The sequence below is a fragment of the Carassius auratus genome, unplaced genomic scaffold, assembly GCF_003368295.1.
Source record: "Carassius auratus strain Wakin unplaced genomic scaffold, ASM336829v1 scaf_tig00022328, whole genome shotgun sequence".
Classification (NCBI taxonomy): domain Eukaryota; kingdom Metazoa; phylum Chordata; class Actinopteri; order Cypriniformes; family Cyprinidae; genus Carassius; species Carassius auratus.
The window spans coordinates 35,001-58,251 of NW_020525177.1; the positions used below are offsets into that span (position 1 = coordinate 35,001).

Sequence of the window (23,251 nt, forward strand, 5' to 3'; positions counted from 1 at the left end):
CGCACCTTATGGGAGAAGATGGCAGTGGGAGATGGTGTGCAGTGAAGTTATTTGTCGCTTCTGAATGCCATTTTAGTCATGACTTCTTTGGGAATGGTTCCAGTGTCTGCCATTGTACACATCATCTATGACCATTACCCTTCAGTACTTGCACCAAGAAAATAAAAAATTAACACAATGTGTACACAAAGTATGTTATTTAAGGCCTCTATTGTCATGCTATTGGACCATAAACATCTCGTTGTATAAAGTCATTAATGTGACAATTTGCAATGAAATTCTGTTTAGATCACACCTTAATGGATCATGTATGTGATGAAAAGCAGGTATTCAGCATTGTGTTAAGGTGTCCTTCCAGAAATTTGCATTTCTGCCACATACTGCGTAAGCCTGCTTCTCATTATTCCATGGTAATGTTCCCATTATATCCTGCAGCTTTTCCAATGAACCCTTTAAACCAGGAGAGAAAAATAGCTCTGAGGAGGCAAGTAACCCGAATACAAACTTACACCAGACTGGAATGCCATGACACAAGCATACATAGCTGGATGTCTATTTGAATACCAAACAGTCTGGATCTGATTTGAAACACTGACACAATTAACTAAAAAAGGTGCATTTAGTTGGCCTCAGATTTGGGAGGCCATCTTTTTTTCTCTCTTTTTTTTTTCTCTTTTTTGTTGGTGGATCAGACCCATTCCATATCAGACAATTGCTTTTTACTTCCACAACCTTCTGAACTGAGCAGTACTCTGTTTGTGGCTTTGAAATGAACAACAGCATATTTTGTTTTGAAAATTCCACTACAGGCTACAACAATAATATATACAGTGTATATATATATATATATATATATATATATATATACAGTACAGACCAAAAGTTTGGACACACCTTCTAATTCAAAGAGTTTTCTTTATTTTCATGACTATGAAAATTGTAGAGTCACACTAAAGGCATCTAAACTATGAATTAACACGTGGAATTATATAAATAACAAAAAAGTGTGAAACAACTGAATATGTCATATTCTAAGTTCTTCAAAGTAGTCACCTTTTGCTTTGATTACTGCTTTGCACACTCTTGTCATTCTCTTGATGAGCCTCAAGAGGTAGTCACCTGAAATGGTCTTCCAACAGTCTTGAGTTCCCCAAGAGATGCTTAGCACTTGTTGGCCCTTTTGCCTTCTGTCTGCGGTCCAGCTCACCCCTAAACCATCTCGATTGGGTTCAGGTCCGGTGACTGTGGAGGCCAGGTCATCCCATCACCCCATCACTCTCCTTCTTGGACAAATAGCCCTTGATGCCTTCAGTGTGACTCTACAATTTTCATAGTCATGAAAATAAAGAAAACTCTTTGAATTAGAAAGTGTATCCAAACTTTTGGTCTGTACTGTGTGTATATATATATAGGAAAATACATTTTTACAATAATGCATAAATCTTTCAAGACAGACCTCTTGTGTGAGCTCAGAGGTTGTTAGTAAATTGTATGTGCTTTTGTTAAACAACATTCGTTCAATAATCATATTTAACAGCAGAATTCCTGGTGAAAAACTATCATTACCCATGATACAGAAATTTCCAAAAATCAGATAATTGTAGGGAGCTAAGCATGGCAAAATAAATCTTTAAGCTACACCCAGTTCCATGAAGCACCACAAATTATGTTATCGAGTGGGTCAAAAATAATGTTTCTACAGATACAACCAAAATATGTAATTCTGTAATTAGCACCTCTGGAAAAAAAAAGTGGGTGGGCACTAATATACTTTATTTAGTTATCAAGCACCAGAGTCTGATAGCCCCACCCTCCACTACATGATAAAGACAACTCCAACATTTAAGCAGATACATTTTATTTATTTATTTATTTATTTTTTTGTTTAGTAAGTGAATCCTCCATTTTATTTATTTATTTTTTTCAGTAAGTATGAATACTGCTCAGTTTATTTGCAAATTGGGACGCATCTATAGATATGATGGTTGTGTTTGACTTCATATATATGTGATGTTGTGCATCGCGCCTTGAAATATGAGCGTTGGACCACCATGCTCTGAACTGAAGCCAGAATCCAGGGGACTTCGCCTCTTTGAGCTCTCCTCCTCCTCCCAGGGATGTGTCTGGTGTAAATGAGACCAAAAATACTGTGGCACTGCTAAGGAGCAAAAAGTTGTTTCAGTTCCAACAAAAATGAGTTTAGAGATTGACAAGTCTGGAACCTTTCATCTTTTTATAGTCTCTGTTGAGGAGTTCTTTGAGCAACTACACATGTCTGCAGACGCACCGCTCTGAATCAAAATACACTGTTTCCCGGCGAGGTGTACGGTAAAGTTAATTTATCATCGTGCAGCAGCCTTGCAGTCTATTTCAGGGCAGTCGATTGACTAATTGTTCACGTTCTTTCTGTCCAGATCAATAATACCAACAGATCTTTATTGTTTAATTTCATATGTTGCAATTACAGATTGACATAGCCTGATCAATTTGTGACAGCAAGGGAGTCATTTGTAAATGCACACTGAACACGTTGTGTTGACAAATGTCTAGCAGAGCTTTAACATGTATAAATCATTAATAAAAAACTAAGGGCTAATATGAATGTGTGGCTGAAATGATAACACATTTTTAAGGTGTCATATTGAAGGAGATATTATTCATTCAAGTGCTGGTTTTAGTCGCATTACTACTGCCAGCACTGTTCACCTCCACCCACGGTATGATGTATGTGTGGATGGTTCATGGTTAACTCTTAATAGACTTTCTCTGAAGCAAGTTCCTGTTGCTGACTGGTCATTAATGGTCTGACATCCTCCCAAAAGATAATCTGAGCAGCTGAAATATTCATGATCTGTATTACAGTGATGGCAGAATTAAGCCATTAGCTCTTGCCAGGCCAGGCCAGGAAATGTACTGAAATTTGAAATATATCTGATCATTGTTCAGAGGTACAGTATTTTATGGTAAAATACAGACAATTATGGTAAACTACATAAACACTTAACTTCCCCCTGGCAGTGTCACAGAGTATGACGTGTCCTAACCAGATGTGACGCATGTAAAAAAAAAAAAAAAAAAAAAAAAAAAAAAGGTATATTCATGTCAATAAGAGTTTTTTTTTTTTTTTTTTTTTTTTTTTGTCCTAACCAGCCATAATGAATACTCCACCAGTGATGGGATTATATTTTATTTTGAATGGTTTCTTTTTCTGCAACGTCATGACTGACGGCTCAATGGTTTATTTCAGGTACTTGTGTGTTTTGTTCAATATTAAAATTGTTTCATTTCAATTTTGCATGAATTAAATAGCTATAATGAAATCAATAATAGATACGTTACCTTGCGTCCCAATGAGCCATGCAGTATACATCAGGAGGCACATGCATTTCTAGTCTCAGCCTCAACAAAACCTTTTTGAGTTTTGATGCAAATGCTCGAGTTTTGAAACATGTCATTTTTTTCCTATTTTTACCTAAAATAGGATGGATTGGCCATTATTGAGCACTATAAATAAATGTAATGTCTGTTTCATTCATACTGGAAGCCAGAGGGCGCCCTCATGCAGAAACTCCACATATGCAACATAGAAGTAATAGAACTTATGAGGTTCCAGGAAATCCCTAATATGGACAAAGGATTCCAGCTATCACTATGAAGATATAAATGCTATGAATGATGTAACATGAAGACAATAACCACTAAGCTGCAATAATATATGGTTTGCCTGTGTTTTTCAAGCCATCTCCGGTATTTTTTAAATTATAATTAAGTTTATTTGTAATCCACTGATAATCAATGCATTCAAAGTATGCACACATTTATGCTCATATTTTTGGTTTGTCATTTATAATATTTCAGTGAAAACCTTCATCTAAACATAAAACACACAAAACAAATCCTACTGACTGCTGTCTTCCTGTCTTAGTGGGCAAAACTTGGCCAGAAAAAGCTGCAAACTCAGTTCATGCCATTTGAACAAGTCAGGCTATGCAAGACTAATGAACTACCCACTTCTAAATGTTTCCAGCAACACTTTTCAGCAATGTTTGTTCTTAACATGTTGGAAATCATGCAAATGCTTTGTTGACAAGGTTTGTGTAATAATAATAAAAAAAATGTGCCATTAGAGAGAAACTGATATGACCAAAAAACTCTGATCAAAATCCCTTCAAAGTGAACTATGATACTCTGTACAAACAATATGACTCTGATTACTGTTACTCTAATATAATCACTAGTTTAGATTAACTTGATTAAACATAATAGCAAAATGAAGCAGGAAAAGTATTAAAGGAATTAAGTATAATATTACCAAGTGCTGAAAAACTATAAAAAGACAAAAATAGACAGTAAATAAAAATAAATAAATAAACAAAATAATAATAAACATAAGACCATTTACGCCTTAATGCCAAAAGATTCATATAACAGAAAACAGCTCCCGACTAAACCCTAAAGCAAATGAAGCCATTGATGTTAGCCTCCTCCCTGAAAAGACCTAGGAACAGGATATTGTTAACTGGGATGGACTCATTAAGAGTGTCAGCGATGACAAGCATTTGAACTCGGACAGGAAATGAGGCTTACTGTCTAAATTGCTGTGAGCATATGGCCCTGCAGCTTTGTCATAATGATTGATGCTATTCATTTGAAATACCAATCAGATCAGCACTTGCACCAAAATGGTTGTGCAATCCTCAATCCCGCCATAAAGCACTTTAATTAACACAATGAGGTTTAGATTAATTAAACAGAAATGGAAGCATAACTGCCCAGTTAATAATTGCATATGTAGGTTTATGCACAGCTTAAGCTGATACAATACTGCAGATATTCTGAGCATGCATATATTATATAAACATGCCCAGTTTAAATGTAATGCCTTCGGACTGAGTTATTCGATTTCTATAGCAGGTTCTGTAGAGGAAGTGGACAGCATGCTGAAAACAATTTTCTGTACACCGTCACACATAAATGGACTAAAATGCAAAAGAGGGAAGTACAAATAGCCAAACGTGCATGAAAGCATGAAACACAAGTGTAAAAGAAAAAATACTTTATTCCCAGTCCTACTAACACAGCATCAGCGTTTAGTATATCATATTGACTCCACATGCACAAAGTTGACTATACTCTAGCTGCGCTGGTTTCCCCAGTCAGTCTGAACTTTTAGAAAAGTCCTCATGAGGTTGCATCAGAACCGTGTATAATGATGTGTGTGTGTATATATATATATATATATATTCTTAATATTTTTTCCCCACAAAATTATACTTTTTTTCTTTTCAAAATGCAATTAATCCACTGATGAAAACTGATGAAAATACACAACATAGTAAGTTGATCCACATATGATAGCCTCTGAACTTGGTCAATACTCATCTTATATAAAGGCACTGGACTAAAAAACATTCATCAAACATCGCTTCCAAAATGAATTAAACGGGTCATCTTGTTAATGCTATAAATTAATTACAGCTATTAAAATTTCATCATGAACAAGAATATGAACAACATCACATTCCAAAATTAAATTTCCTTTTTACTCATATTCCAAAAGTGCATTCATCTTTGCCATGTTACATTCAGTTAGTTGACTAGTGCTGTGTGTTGTATTAACAAAAAACATAAATGGCATTAATAAAAACACTAACACTTAAAAGTTACGCAATATTGCATTCATAATCGAATGCGATTCATCTATTGAACACGATGTAACGTAGCATAAGCATCTGATTGTATGATGAGTCCCAGTGATGTACTGTACATGAAGAAGAGGAGGGGTCCAAGAATAGATCCCTGAGGAATCCCTGTGACCAGATGATGTGCTTTGAATATCTTCCCTCCCCAGGAATCCATCAAAGACCAACCTGTGAGATAAGATTCAAACCAGAGAAATGCACAGAGTTCCTGTGATGTCCAGTGATGAGAGAGTGGTTTGAAGAATTTGATTATTCACAGTGTCAAATTAATGTTTATGTCCAGTTGGTTATTCTGTGAAGCCTCTTATTTATCTGAGGTGCAAACCTTAGTAAATCTCCTTACATGATTAATTTAAATACTCTGCAGTATTAAAAATATAAATTCAAAATTTTGCATCTGAAAGGGAAACTCCAACAAATGCATTTTTTTTTAAATGTGTGTCTTTAGTAAATCCAGACAGTAGTTTTTTTGTTTTTGTTTTTAAATGGCAAAAGAGGGTCTGTGCAGGTTATTTGTAAATCCAACACTAAATCCACACTTTACGTACAGTATGAATACAAATAAGATCACATTGGCACCTCACTGTCACAGATGCGCCTCATTTGTACAGTATCACTCACCCGAATGCTTTCTGAATATTGTGCCAGTGTGAAATCAGACACAATATTAATTTATTTACAAAAGTTTCCAAAACCACATCATCTTACAGTCTAAATAGGCTGAAATCCTCAAACCATCCATGACTAGAATGAGATTAGATGTTTCCTCGACATCCTGTGTCCCTTTACCTCAAATGTGCACTGTCATCTATGACAAACAAACTGCAATGTGTAGAACACAAATGTGGCACTTTATACAAGAAAGAAAAAAGTCATCTCAGCATGCAGGTTAGACTGAAGCATTTTCTTAATCAGAATCTATGCCCTCGGTAGGAAGGGGCATATTGGTTTGAGCTTAGCACTTTTGTTTAGTTTTTTGCGTTTTATTGTCCAGGTCACAGTGTGGCCCTAGAACAGACAAAAGTAGACAAAAGGCCTGCAGGAGACTTTTAATTTGAGAGGATATCTTTAGGTTGGTGGTATTAATATGACTCTGGCTGATGCAATTTACAGAGCTTGTTCTCCAGAGCTCTCACGACCTTGTCAGCAGATCCCAGACATATCATAAGAGCTGTCTGGCTCTCTGAGAACTTCTCTTCAGCAGAAAAGACAACAGGAGTAAATTGTGCTCTGGCAGACAATTAACAGCAGCGTTACTTTCAGATGTAATATCAGACCTTTGTCTGATGTCATTGCTCATTTCTCTGAGGTGGTGGATCTGTTGGCATTAAGTAGTGCCTAAGCCCCTTGATGAATTAGAATGTCAGTTTGCATTAAAAGTGAAAGCCAGTGTTACCAGACATCAGGATATGCTCCATTATGTAGACATGTGTCTACAGACACAGTGATCTAATAAACGAAGGATTTGGAAAAATACAAGGCTGAAGTTAATATTTCAATGGAACTGGGAATGTTCGGTTTCAAACTGGCAGTAATTGTTTTATGTCTTATTTGTATATGATAGAAATTCAATTAGGAATTAATTTTCTTTAATTCTGCAAGAGACTGACTTCAAAGTTAATTCAATAGGAAAAGATAAAAATGTTTCCTTTGCTGCACCATGATAAGTGCATTAATTATGTAATTGCAGAGGAATTATGCCAGTGATTAAAATGTTTTTTTGATTTTTTTGGCACTCTTGCTGTTGCTATTAGGATCATTCCTATTACAGGGCACTTTTTGGACTTCATGTACACATTCGTTCCTAGTTTAACATCTTTTGATGATCCTGGATCAACATTAATGTCCAAAAAAATTAAATAACTTAATATCCCTAAACCTAACCCTATCAATAATTAACTTCTAAATTCAGTGTGAAATGATAACTGATTAACAAAAGTGTAGAAGCATCAACCCTGATTGTAAGCCTAGAAAAGATATTTCCTGAAAAGTTATATCTCAATTCTGATTGGTTGATTAGAATGTTGTTCCAGGATCAACAAGGATGTTGATCCAGGAACATGTAATGTACTTGGTGAAATCACACACATTTTACTTTTACATTGTCTTTTTATTCAATGCAAAAAAAAAAAAAAAAAAAAAATGGGCTGTTTTCTGAAAGCATATAAATCCTCATTCAAACCGTGTTGGTTCAACAATATAAAACTGTTGTTAAAGATGTCACACTGGTGTTAACTGTGTTAATTCATTAGTTTAGAATCAAATCAAAAATGAATTAGTTCAAGAACAAATTCCTGTACGTAATGAACATGGCATCACAGGACTGCTCATATTCTGAGCCATGAGCTATACTCACATGCAAATTCTTCAAAAATAGTGCTAATATTCGCTTGACAAACTAAAAGGCATAAAATTTCATTTTTGTTTTTATGAAAATGCTGTGTTGTTTCAACCCAATTTTTTGGTCAAATATTGAGTTAAATTTCAAAATTTCATCCAGTGGTTGGGTTAGTCCATATTTGGGTTGAAACAATACAGCATTTTTTAGAGAACTCTTAAAAGTGCCATTTTACTTCAACTTAGCATAAATTTTTCAGTGAATGATTAGTCATATAGCTTTGTGGCTCAGGTGATTGCCTCAAAAAATAAAAATAAAATAGGTAACACCTATAAGTTGCTTATTGGCATGCATATTACTAGAATATTAGCCATGTATTAGTGCTAATTAAGAACATATTAATGCCTTATTCAACTTGACCTTATTCTACATCCCTAATCTTACCCAATACCTAAACCTAACAACTATATTACTAACTATTAATAAGCAGCAAATTAAGAATTTATTGAGAGAAATGTCGTAGTTAATAGTTAACAAATGTTACCTGGTTTAAAGTGTTACCGAACATTTTAAATTGTGTACTTCTGGCTAGTCCTTGGCCAGCTGACTAACTACAATTGAGATGAATGATAATACTTACAGCTAGTTTTCCTCAGGCATTATTTAGAGCTCCTTAAATTAATTATGATTTATTTTTTTATTTAAAGTGAAAATTAAGTGAAGCTCTAACAAACCTCGACTTCTGCTGCTTTTCACAATCTTTTCTCGTTACCATCCAGCTTCTTGTCTGCATTAGACGCCAGAAAACAGATCTTTCAAAAAATGTTTTACAAAGTGCCAGGAACTTTATGGCTACTTCTCTGGCTAGTCTTCACTGTGGACCCAACAGTACACTTCTGTGCACCACTTTGCAATTAGCACTTCTCTATTCCAGCTTTCAGCTAACTTAACCTTCACTCTTCTTGTTAAATGAGTTTTCTTCTAAAAGACCTGACTCTTATGTAAGCAACAGAGCACCTTCTTGCCCCCATCTCAAGACAGCAGATGAGAGGCACATCAGTGATGTGATAACATGCAGCATGGCAAATTCGTGCCATCTTTTGATTTTTGAAAATGCAATTAATCAAAGAACCATAAATACAGAGGTAGGCAATGGCATAAACACTAAATAAATTAGGGTTTGGGCCAAAGAGTTTCTTTTAATAAATATTGAAAGAGGACACTCAGTTCTAAAGAAATGTATTTTCTGTGTAATTTAATAATAATTGCACACCAAAAATTCACATAATAAAAATCATTATTCACTGAGGAAAATTATAGTGCACTTCGTTTGAGTTTAATAAAGCATAAACTCTCCCTTAGCAATGCATGAAAAAGTGATAGAGTTTTCAGGTAAAATGAAGTCTGGTGTTACAAAAAATAAGAGAGTCAGAAAAAGATTTTTTTTTCTGAGTGCATTTTTGATGGATGGATTTCTGGAAAGAAATACAAGTTTGACTATGTAACTGAAGTATGCATTGCATCAGTATTAGTCTGTAATTGCTGCTATGCATTCAAACACACAGTAAAGTTGTTTAGTGGGTGAAGCTCCATTGCAAGATTAATGGTTGCCTTTGGCCCTGAACCACTAAGGCTAACAGAGACACCCTGGCCAGCACCGCACCATTTATAAATCAAGCTAAATGGATCAATATTTTCAGGACTATGGAGGTAAAGTATAGCAACTCCTGCTTTAGGAAAGCCCATTATGAATGGGGGATGAGTCACAACTTGTGGAAACCTGAGGTTATTCTCTGACCCCTGTGTTCCATACAGTAAGACGGTCAATATAACTTCCATCTTTATTAGAGTCTTTCGCTAAGATTGAAATTCTTAAACCCTCACTAATCCTGTCTTATAGCTGTAATTCTCAATTTAATGGATGAATGCTGATGTAATCACATTAAAAGTTCCTTTATAGCTCTGGTTTAATACTGCCTCGGAAGAAATGTAGCAAATTTCTCATTAATTAGTTAATGTTGATACCTTATAAGTTTACTTGATCAATCATAAACAAAAGTACATTAGCAGGGAATATTTGTACAAAATATTTAACAAGACTCATTTATATGTTTGTGTGAATATTATTATTATTATTATTATTTTATTTTGCCTTCATGCCAATTTTACTGATTCAGTGATGGAGACAGCACAGGGAATGTTGCAGAGAAGGGAAAGAATACATTTAGGAAAAAAAAGGTTTGAGCTTATATCTAAAAAAAAAAAAAAAAGTTTAAAAATGAGATTATGCATGTATAACAATAGCATGCATCTAGAAAAAAGTGCATTATGGTCTGTAATTCCAAATGTCAGTGAAGCCGAACACTCAAACTAGCTTAACATGTGAGAGTCTTCTGACTAGCTAAACGGTAACATCCTGCATTCAGATAGCAATGCCTAGGACTGTCGCAGAAACGGACATGATATCTCAAGACACCTCTTTTAGTGATATCTGTCAGGTAAGAGGGAATTTTCTGCATGGCGATCCATAAAAATAGTACTTCACCGTTAATACACTCAACTCCTTCAAAGAGGTTGACGGGGCAGCAGATCTCTGCTACAACAACAGAACTGTGACCGAGTGGATATCACTTTACGTAGTTCATCGGTTTAAGTCAGAACCAATTTAAAGCTGGACTCAATGGTTTCGGGAAGAAACTTGTGAAAATAATGACCTATTTTGGATGTCCCAGATTTGCCAAAGCCTTTCTCTCTATTGTGCATCGGTAATGCAGGTGATGGTGATTTATGAGCAGGAGTAAAGGATGTGCCTGAGATTTGATAATTCCCCCATACCCTTCAGCATCACACTCACCCAGGAGATAAGAGACTAGAAATATTGCCGGCAAGTATTAAAACCTCATGTGTGTGCTCTGATTATTTTGTCACTTTCTGTAACTGAATTCCTATTTGTCATGCTGGAGTCTACACTAATGTGAGGGGTGACCACGTTCCACAAGCTATCTCGCTTTTTCCTCTCAAGGCTGTGAAAAGAAAATGTCAGGGTTGCTTATATAGTTTCCTCAAATAAATGTGATTAAAAAAACAAATTCCACTCTCTGAGGAAATGCGAGTGGTGTTTTCCTTTTTTCCTGGTTTGCTGCCAAGGCTGCTCATATCTATAAGGTATTATAGGTGAGTGGTTTTTAGCATGTTAATAAGTGATTGTTAGGTTATTGCAAGATGGTCACTTACGCAAGTAAAAAGTGTGGTTCCTACTTCATATAGAATTCTGTCCTGATTTTATTCGCCAAATGTTATACTGCTTTGAAGAGCAATAGCACACCCCAACAATTTAATGCATCTTTCATGACTTCAGGGGCATGAATAGGGAGTTGCGTGCTGAACTTGAATACTTGGGTTTGTGGTTAGTACTTTTGCTAAGTATGGGCAATAATAATAGCATTATTTACCAAAACTTAGATGAATGCAACAAAAAAATTCTACATTTGTTGATTCAATTTACATTTTTTTAAGTTGCATTATATGACAATATTATTTTGATGAGTTCTATTGACATAATGTTGATCATTACATCAACTTAAAATTGCAAATTAAACAGATTTATTTGTTTATTGATTTTATTATTATTATTATTATTATTATTATTATTATTATTATTATTATTATTATTATTATTATTAAGTAACTTCAAAAATTGGGAAGAGGATTTCTACTTCCTAGCATGGTTTTTATAGGACTGGATATGAAGAACTTTGGGAGAATATTGAAAGGAGAAAGGAGATTTAAGTTATGATTATTATCAGTAAAGGGAAAGACCTGTTAGTGTTTGCTGTTATGTTTGACATTTAAAAGAGTTTCTGTTATTCCATCTGTTGAATGCAAATTATTACCTTTCTCTAACTCAGTGTAAGACAAAAGATTAATGCATTTTAATGCACTAATTTTATAGCTTGAATGCAATGCAAGAAGCTGTGGACAAAAGGACCTGCCAAATGCTAAAATTAATATTTTGAAATATTTAATTATTGTTTTAATTAAAGCTAATTAAATAAAAAGAAAAAACAATAATGTAAAAAATAAATTGCACTAAGAATGGGAAAGTCATGAGATCACTTACCAGAAAATGCATAAAAAGATGATAACTGCAAGTTGCCTTCAATAAATGCATCTGCCAAATGCCTGTATGGAAATATTTTTTTTTCATCATAAGAATATATATTTTTATGTATTTATTATTGTTTCAATAAAAGTATAAAAATTAAAAGATAATAATTGTATTCGTATTTGTATTTTATTTATACATGCTATATTTTCATAAATTGTCTTACACATATTAAGCAAGAGTGCCAATGTCAATGTAGGTGGCTTAAATGGAAAACTAATGTTGTAAACCTTATCTACTTTATATAGTACATTCATTTTGATGAATATTTCTGTTTGTCTTTTCACAGAGGCCTTATGCCACGTACTCTGGACAGCCAGATCACCATGGAGAAAACACCAAGTTACTTTGTGACACGCGAGGCACCACGGCGCATCTCAAACATGTCTCGCGAAACAAAGCTGATTGTAGTAGTGCGGAACCCTGTCACGAGGGTGATCTCCGACTACACACAGACCCTATCAAAGAAGCCCGACATCCCTTCTTTTGAGGAACTAGTTTTCAAGAACAGGAGTCAAGGCATCGTGGACACCTCCTGGAATGCTATCCGCATAGGCATGTACATCCTCCACTTGGAGAACTGGCTGCAATACTTCCGTCTATCGCAGATCCATTTTGTCAGCGGAGAGCAGCTCATCACGGATCCGGCCGGAGAGCTGGGACGGGTGCAGGATTTCCTAGGGCTCAAACGCATCATCACGGACAAGCACTTCTACTTCAACCGAACGAAAGGCTTCCCGTGCCTGAAAAAGCCGGAAAGCAGCAGCCAGCCCCGCTGTCTGGGCAAGTCCAAGGGCAGAACTCACGTTCAGATTGACCAGGAAGTCATTGAGCAGCTTAGAGAATTTTATAGGCCATTCAATGTGAAATTTTATGAAATGGTGGGTCATGACTTCAGATGGGACTGAGAGAGGACCTTAGTGAAACCGGCCTCTATCTTCTGACGAATGAACACATCTCCAAGGGATATTTCACTTAGGAATTTAAATTCTGTCATCATTTCCTCACTCTGATATTGTTCCAAAAATGTACGCCCGTTTTTCTTCTGTGGAACATAAATTCAGAAGAACATGCAGATAGCTTTTCTTCCAGAAATTCCCATGGACTGTACTGTCAGCTTTGCCATCAAAGGAATAAATTACATTTTAATATATATTAAAATATGAAAACAGCTCTTTTAAATTGAAATAATTAATTTTTTGCAAAGTTTTAACTATTGGCGAGCATAAGAGACTTACTTTAAATGCATTGAAAATCTTAACAATCTCAAACTTGTGAACATTTCATATATGTTTGGAGGGTGAGTAAATGATGACATAATTTTCATTTTTGGGGTAACTATCCTTTTGAACCAGTTTGCAGGACAAAAGGACAGAACAGAACACCTCAAACTAATTAAGACCTAGAGCTCTTAATATATTAAAAAAAAATAGAAAATATGGGTAAAATACAAAGTTGTATGTACTGTAGCTCATTGCTTTTGACATGAAATGCTTGAATACATTTAGAACCCCTTGCAAGGTCATTAAACAGAATAAGTGAGAAGCTCTCGTTCAGTGTCACAGCTTTTAGCACAGCATTTGTTTTGTTCATTGCCCTCCCGTTACTGTTTAAAACACTCAACCAAGTTAATCTTGATATGAAATAGAAACCCGTAAAGCATACAGTGACTGATGAGGTGTGTCATTAAGTTTATCTCACAAAATGTAACAGAGGAAAACAAATTAAATGAATCATCATTTGTATTTATTTTTTAATCACTTTCATTCTCAGTGCTGCAGTACGGGAAGTTAATTCAGATTCTGTTCATACAGTGAAAACTACAAACTACAATTTTAGTTTATTTTTTATTTATTTTTTGGATACCTCTCAAGGCCAGTGGAGAAACTTGTTTAATATCTTTCTCATTTGATGCACAAAATTTGCAGTAGGAAAAGTTAATTAAATGCATAACTCTCTATGGTTAAAAAAAAAAAAAGGTGAAAATAGGATTTTCTTGCTTTTTTGATGCACTACAGTGTGTAACCATAAGCAAATATTGAACACTCAGCTCTCTCCCCAGTCATTCAGAAATCATCACAGCACTGATGCCAGAGCCATGAAAATGTTTAAACAGGGCTGTTCATGTTTACTGTGTTCCTGTAGATCATGCTGCTAGCAACAGCAAGGTGACAGGTTTGATCCTCTAATGAAACTGATTAAATGCATAACTTCAATACACTGTAAGCCATGAGCAAATTATAAGTGCAAATCTAATGTTTAGATTTAAATACCAACTGAACTTGATGAACAAGAGTGTGAAGGTGTCATTTGCATCCAAAACCAAATCCATAATTTTTTTTTTTTATTTATTTTTTTTTTTAATACAGTAGGTGGGAAACGGTCATGTAAAATTTCTGTGGAAATAAATTAATGATGAATATATGAAAAAGCATCCGGAATTGCCTGAAACTAAAAAAATAAATAAAATCTGCATTTGGTTGAATATAAAACAACCATTTTTTTTTTTCTGTAAGTGAATCTGTAAAACGAAATAAAATGGACAGAAATGTAATGATATGGTTGATGTTTTTAAACTGCATATTTTGAAAATGAACTTTCAAAGCTGAATATTTAATATAAATTTTAATAACAAAATTGTGTGAAATTTTACCAATTGAATAGGTGCCTAAATATGTTACATTTACATAAAATGTCACCCCCCCCCCACCAAAAAAAAATGCAAGCCCTAAAATTATAATGCATTAAAATGAAAGCATTGTTAACGTAATGCATCGCCCCCACCCCCCACCCCCCCACAATTATACTCCTAAAAATAAAGGTTATTTATTAGCATTGATGCTTCCATGAAGATCATTTCACATTCATGGTATCTTTCCATTGCAAAAAATAAAAAGGTTATATTGGAAAAAAAAGATTATCCAGAGTATTAAAATGTTCCTCAAACCATTAAAAAGTGGTAGTTTTAAGAACTATTCACTAAAAGGCTCTTTGGAGAACCACAAAAAGAAAAAGTTCTATCCACTAAAAAACTTTGGTGGGGAATTAATTTCCACTCAGAAATTGCTAGATATTACAATTAATTATAAAGAAATAGCAAGTATTTATTATGTATATTTTTTTTCAAAGACATTTGTCATTAATATACTTCCATAATCTTATAAACATAATAATTATTACTTAAACTAGAGGCAACTCAAATTACAGTGTTATTTTGGTTCAAGACATAAGTGGACAAAGAGGACAGAAAATAGACAGAAAATAATGTCTTCATATCTGTCTCCTCCTTTCAAAAACTGGTTTTAGCTATAGAGTCCTTTGGTTAAAATCTATAAATGAGAAAATGTAGTGGGCTTACTCATCTAATGGTCATTTATCTTTCATCTTTTATGTGCGGTGAAGTCCTTTCTTATGAATGCAGTATTTGCAGTCTTTTGAGCTTCAGCCCATCTGTCAGAGCAATGAATCAAGCATTAGTCCTTTAAAACACATCAGCGTGTTCTGAAAAGGTCTACATTTGATTTGCAATGATCATGAGGGAGAAAACAGCGCAATTATTGGTAGAGGCCAGTTTAACCTTCAAAGTAAATATCGAGAAATAAACAGACAGTGCTGAAAATGTCATGAACTTTGAGCTTTTCCGAAGCATCTTGTACCTCAGCTTTAATAAGTAATGTCAACAAAGTCAGGTATGCCTTGTCTGCCTGTCAGAGATGGTTGGAGAGTATGACCGTGCATTAGGATGTTATTCTTGAGCTTGTAAATGCCCTATGACAGCATCCCGCTGAATGGTCAACCAACATGAAGTTTTCAATGGCTGATGCAGAAATTAATATCTGGAGATGCTTTTCTTTTTTCTTTTTTTTTACACTACTGAAGAATCCACATTTTGCCAATTACAAGGACAGTTGAGAATAATTTTAATTAGATTTTCCCTGCCTTTTCTGAGCATTTCTGTTAGTTTTCTAACAGCTAAAAAGCTGTTTAACAAGGAGACCTATGGGGACACGGTGTTCTAAAGTAGATAAATAAATAAAATCACATTTTTAAACAACCTGTCAATGTAATAAGCATTACTAATCTCAGATTTGTATGCAAAACTGGGCAAAGATGTCAAGGTCTTGGAAAATGTGTGGAGAGAGAAAAAAAAAAAACAGCTAATGCAGCTTTTATAGTCCTCATTTTCACACCTGCAACACAATGTACAATTCTGTGCTTTACTGCAAACCAGTTTATTTAAAGCTTCTAACCAGATTGTAAACATCGAATAGTTCTGAATGATCTATTTAACCTCTAAAGAACTTGGATAACACAGCAGATGTTAAAGATCTTTTGCCGATATGGACTAGAACACTCATTAAAGGTATTAAGGTGGATTGCAACAATGTTGCACCCTTAAAAACATCAAAAATAGAAGTGCTAATGAGCAGAAAAAAAAAAACATATTGCTCCACACTTGAGACATCATTTGAGGTGCTGAAGAGTCATCATCCATCTGCTGAAATTCATTCCATTTCAGCAAAACTGAAAAAAACTACAACAACAAAGCTGCCCTTCATGTGCTCACACAACGAACATGCATCCATATTACAATGGAATTAAAGAATTTGCCAGTATTGGCCATACAGAGTATATTAGAAAAAGCATTTTGTCTTGCTATGAGGAGAAAAAATGTCATAAGTATACCCAAAATCCAACAGATGTCAATGGACAGAAACACCTGCTGAGAATGGTTCAAAAGTTACAGTATCGAGGGCAAACAAGGTATTCTGTAGCTGATTTTCTGCATGACACATAAAAGATGTGATCTCCAGTAAAGCAAAGTAGTTTGTTACAAATGTCTGCACAAAAGCACCACAGGTTTTCTGCAAAAAGCCTCTCAATTAGCATTCCATCTTTATTTGATAAGGCCAACCCCTTGTCACAGCTGTCAAGTCAGAGACGGTTTTGTGTCCTGCAGCAATTTCAGCATTTAGAGCTCAGACTGGTACAGTATGTAGAACGAATGAGGCCATCAGAGGGCTACGAGTGTCACAACATGCCAGAAACATCTGCCTTCATGCAGTATTAGTGCATCCTTGTTAGTGTGTGTATGTTTGTGTGTGTATGTGTGTGTGCGTGCGTGCGTGCGTGCGTGCGTGCATGCGTGTGTGTGTGTGTGTGTGTGTGGTGTGAATGTGGTCACATTAAATCAGGCCACAAGACTGTGGATTTCAGCCACCTGATTCAAATCAAGCACTTTATCTATGTCCGTTAATAAGCCATGTAAATGGCACTTTCCAGGAATAAAATATGTGAAATCAGTGAAAACAGGTACATAACAACCTCATTTTAAAGACATTAATACTTCTATTCAGCAAGTGCTGATCTTTGGATTTTTCTTTTCATCAAAGAATCCTGAAAAAAAAAAAAAATGACACAATCGTGGTTTCAACACGGATAAAAGGAAATATTTCTTGAGCAGCAAATCAGAATACTTGAATGATTTCTGCAGGAGAGTGTGACACTGAAGACTGGAGTTGTGATGCTGAAAATTCAGCATGGCATCACAGGAATAAATTATATTTAAATAAATATTTAAATAGAAGATAATAATTTTAGATTATAATGATATTTATAAATACCAAAGTTTTGATCAAGGTGCAGCACTGGAGAGCAAGAGAGACACCTCTTGGGTTTGGCAGTCAGCATTGTATGGAAATTATACCCCAGTTTTTACTAGCGATTATTGAAAAAGAAAAAAAAAAACTCTCTTTTTATTCATTCATATGTTACTCATGGAAAAGTGCCATTCAGACTCCTCAAGGACCAAAACAAAGTGCTTCATTTCACCTTGTACACTTCATATTTGTAATACTTTGATATGTGTGTGTTTTGTTTATATGATGTATGTCTCTATTCTCCACTGTACATACATACAAAACAACACTATTTGTAAAAACCTGAGAAAATACAATTATTTACTTGCACTGTTATTGGTTGGTTATAGGGGTTTCCAAATATGGTCTTTTCAGATGACTTGTTTGCAAGAAGACTATTAGTGCATATAAATTAATAAGAAACTTTTTCCTCTATTTTCTTGGAAAAAAAACTTTATATATATGCTTTATATATAAATAATACAAATATTTAATACTGCTTTTCTAATATTTAGTTGGATTCGAAAAAAGGTCTTGCATAACATTAAAACTGGTTAAATAAAATCCAATGGGGAACAAACAAACCATATTTACGAGCAGTATTATGGCCCAAGAATGGTTCCCTCAGCATTTTAAGTGATTAAATCTAATTCTCTAAAGTAATCACCTCTGCTCTGCTGCGTGCACTGCTAAACTGATGAGCAAAGCACAGAGCTGGAAAATGGCTCCCTCTCCGTAAAAGTACATGACACTTGTAAAAAGCTTGTCATGTTTTGATATGGCTTTAAATCAGTTTTATCGGTGCTAAAATTCACAGTGTGTTTTTCTCATCCCTCTCCTCATCACATTTACATGAGAGCAAGAGTCGTTAATGGTGACGGCGACTTTTTTGAAGTATTTTTTATCAAAGCACCTCACCTCGCCACTCATCACCGAGAGGCAAGTCCACACCGGATAATGAGAACAGTGTCTGGCTGCACTGCCAGAGAGGAATACATGACTGTGGATGATTTATAGGATGACAGGCATGTCCCACCTTCAAAGGATTTCTTATTATGTACAGAACGATCACATGAGCAAACCTCTTCCAGCTCCAGGATACAGCGGCTTTCAATTCACAACAGTCATCAGCAATGCTGCACATTTTTCCTAAAATAGAGGGGGGGGGGGGTTGTTTTGTTTTTTTTGGCATAGAAAAACATAAAAAGGAGTGGCTTGGTTTAAAAAGCAGTGGTAATGGTGGCTGATGTAGGTGTGGAACAGAGAGAGCTGGAAGCAGCTTGTCTGATTCTTTATGCTGGACATATTCACCCTGACAGCTCCTGTGTCACACTAATGAAGAGCAAGCTATTAGAGCTGAAGCACACAGTTAGCAAATTTGATGAAGTCAAGGTCTCGACATATCCATGCAGGGGAAAGACAATGAAACCCATGTACTACACACGATTTATCTACACAAATACAACATGGTTCTGTTGATGAAACATGAGTTGAAGAAATTCCAATAGAAAATGCATTTAAAGGCATAAACCCCCATCTTCTTTCAGACAAATCCAGTCGGAGTTAAATAAAACAATATACTGGCTATTCCAAGCTCTAACATTTTAACCTTTAACTAACCTTTTAAATCCTTTTTTTTTTTTTTTTTTTTTTTTATAGGCTGTTAATTTGCTTATGAATGAAGCCCATAGAGATGAAGCCCTATTTATATGGAAATAAATATTTATACGAGACAATTCACTTTTGATCAACAAAACTAAAGTATTATTTATTAATTTTGGGGGGTCAATTGCTATTTTAATAAGGTACAGTATGCACTGAAAAATTCAACAGTGAAAGCAATTGTAATCAAATCATAACTTGATATTTTTCTTCCATTTCATTGATTGTTTAAATATATAGTTATAGTAAAATTATATTTCACCCAAAAATGAAAAATATGTAATTTTTCCATTCTATGGAAGTCAATGCCTACCAGCTACTGTTTGGTAGTTACCCACACTCTTCCAAAAATAAAAGACATGAGGGTGGGTAAATGATGAAAGATGACTGACTTTTCATTTTTAGTGAACTATGACACTAGGATTTGCATCACCTGTTTCAATCATATTGAAATCCCACTTAGATCAAGCAATTTTTTCCCCGATTGAGTTACTTACACAAAGGTTTTTCAGTCAGTCATATTAAAAACGTAGTATCATTTAAACATAGCTATCTTCTACTATCTGCTAATATTTCAGTATCTTCATTTTGCTTGTTTTTAAACCCACTTCTGATGAATGCAAAGCTTGCTGATCATTAGACTTTCTCTTTAATGATCAGCAGCAGGAATACTGATAAATTTCCCTTTGGCAACACCATGTTTCTTAAGGTATCTTTAGATAAGACAAAGACACTGTCTAGGGCCCAGCTCAAATGCCTTCACCATCTCAACCTCTTCTTCAAGTTGGGCTTGTCAGAAACCTCCTTGGTGCTGCTCATTTTCCTGTGGCCTGTTGAACATGCACCGGTCGCTTACCTTTAGGAAAGGTCAAGCACTGAACACTTCTCCAGGCAGCAGAGTTGGGCTAATTAAGCTTCAGCAGTGAAGAATTCTGAATCCCCAGACACCCGGCTCAGAGAGGAGACCTCTGCAGGTCATGGCCATCTTGTCCCAGATTCATGCCTGTGTATGCCATTTACATTCTCTTGTAGTCAATGCGTGATAAAATCCCTCAGGAACATCTGTGGTAAGTTAGAAAATTTCTATGACAGGAAAGGAGAGAGGAATTTGAGATGCTCTGAGCAAAAAAACTGCTTGATGAATGAGGTTGGGAATGTTTTCTGTCACTGGCTTTGCCTGGGCGACACTCACTAAACTAGACACTCAAGTGAAGGTCGGCCATATTCATCTCACAGAGCAGAGTTGGGGGTGAAATGCTACATGTAAGAAGTGTTTTAAATGTGTTACTCATATCTATAATGTCCATATTACTTTCTCATAAGTGCAACATAGACTACTTTTCTGTTATTTAACATATTTACTGAGAAATACAACTGAAAAACTGTCCTTTCTTAGAAATAGGCCACATATTTGGTTCATATACAGAGCGTGACAAATTTGAATGAGAATTAACAGAGAAATCTCCAAGGCACTCACTTGAAATGTAAAAAGAAAGGAATAACTCACCTGGAAATGTAAATGTACTCATCCTCATGTAGAGGAATTTGTTTCTTCATCTAAACAGATTTGGAAAAATCTAGTGTTACATCGCTTGCTCACCAATCGATCCTCTGCAGTGAATGGGTGCCGTCAGAATGAAAGTCCAAAAAGCTGATAAAAACATCACAATAATCCACAAGTAATCCACATGACTCCAGTCCATCAGTTAACTTCTTGTGAAGAGAAAAGCTGCATGTCTGTGCATGCAACTTTCTCAGTGAAACAGTCATCTCATCTGAATCAGGAGAGAAATATGCAAAGATCAAGCACCCTTTACGTTGACAATAAAATAAAAAAAATAAAAATAAAAACAGTCCAAAACAGTTCTAAACAAATATATCGATGTATTTTGATGTGATAGGACAACAGGGGATGGACTTTTCCACTGGAGGAATGGTTATTATGGATTTTGGACAGAATTAACTAATGTAAATAAATCGAACTTCACACTAAACAATCTGAAGTGTGACCCCAAAAGCCAAGCATTTCCACTTTGGAGAAATCTAGTTAGCTAGTGAAAGTAAAGCAAAAGTAAAAATGTGCTTCCTTAACTTCCCATAATAATTAGCAATCCAACATAATTAGTTGTTATAATTTTATTATTAAAAAAGTTGCGTCACCCGCACTGTCAAAGAGTGCTCAACACTGCCTGATTAGATTTTTTCTTGTATTTACTTCACTTAGGGACTTGACAAGGATGCACATCCTTTGATTGTGTCACTTTCATAAGCCATTGCGCTTTAAAGAATATGAGCCATTCGACACCATTTACTGGTGCACATGGTTCAACGTTAAATAAATTCTCACAGAGCTATTAAGACGGGTGAAATCACAGTCAGCTCTGCATGGAATGATGCATCAACCTATTACACAACAATGGTCATAATGCCAGTGCATTAGCTAGATCCTGCGTCCACTATTCTGGCGAGAGGCCGTGCAGATGATATTCTCAAATGTAAATGAGCACCAGTGACTGGGCCTGCATTATAATCATTCCTGCAGTTGATAGAGATTAATTTTCTCACATTCACACCCCCAAAACGCCTTGTACACTTTCTGTCCACCTCCACACTCCCAATGAGCGAAATGCTTAAGACGCAGTAAATGAGCTAACTACTGAAATTTCCAAACCCTAATACATCTTTGTGATATAAATGGGTGCTAAAAACAAGGAATTGTCTGTTGATCTAGACTATATAAAAGGAAAACAAGGAAAATGGTTCATGGTTGTCTCATTGTACATTAGTGTGAAACAGCACAACAACATCCTCGATTCTGAAATACTGCAGTACTTTTGCTATAAAAAGTCAGGAGCAATTTGGTCCAATTGAGCTAAATACAAAAGGCATTGATGTGAATTATGTGTTGCAAACAATAAAATAACTGTAGGCCTTCATAACCCAATTTGTAGCTGCCAAAGCACATTTTAGTCACAACGTTTTCTGTAACAGTTAATTTGCTTATGTCAAGTTCATTTTTAAACAGCATTAGCAACTCTGACAGAACAGTGACACATATTTAGAAAAACGAAAAGGTCCTGGAATTGTAAAATATGTATACTTGTTAACTCATTAAGAAAGTAACGACTCTTAGGCCTAAATGATTGAATATGAAACTATTAACAAAAAATTACTATTAAATCGTGTGTAGAGAGATAATAAACAATATAGGTCTTATAAATATGTGTGTTGATTAGTGCTAACAAAATGAAGCACAAATACAGCAGAAATACGGGGAAACACCTAAAAGAATATATTAAAAATAAAGCAGCTATTAACATAAGTAAGGAGCATACACATACCTCATGAGCAGACCTTTCTTGTTAGATTTTATTTTTAGGATGTAAGTTTGGTTAACTTGCAAATTAATGGCCATTTTCACAGCATTGCCCAGATTTGTCTTGAGAAAATGTTGAAGACGCGTTTTTCATTTGAACATTCCATGGCACTATAAATGCGGAGCAACATTAAAAAACGTCCGTCTAGGGTGCAGTGAAACACAAAATCTTGTGAAAGACAGTGCTTTTAACACATTGCCGCCTCAAATAAGGTTTTTTTTGTTGGTGTTGTTGTTTTTTGTTTTGTTTTTATAGCAGCGAACAATAAACTGTGTAATCCATGGATAGCAAAAAGTTGAGAGGACAGGACAGTCTTCGCACATTGTAGTTATTAGCTACTTATGCAAATTACTGTTTACTCTTTATTA

At 35.2% G+C, this 23,251-nt stretch overlaps 1 protein-coding gene across 1 annotated transcript in view; it reads left to right on the forward strand.

The window, feature by feature from the left end:
- Positions 1-13,369, forward strand: part of LOC113077348 (heparan sulfate glucosamine 3-O-sulfotransferase 2-like) — a 19,908-nt gene extending 6,539 nt beyond the window's left edge. The window contains exon 2 of the mRNA XM_026249757.1: positions 12,495-13,369. Coding sequence (XP_026105542.1) covers positions 12,495-13,113 — 619 coding nt within the window. The 3' untranslated portion in view covers positions 13,114-13,369. The remainder of the gene's footprint in view (positions 1-12,494) is intronic.
- Positions 13,370-23,251: the final 9,882 nt, after the last annotated feature.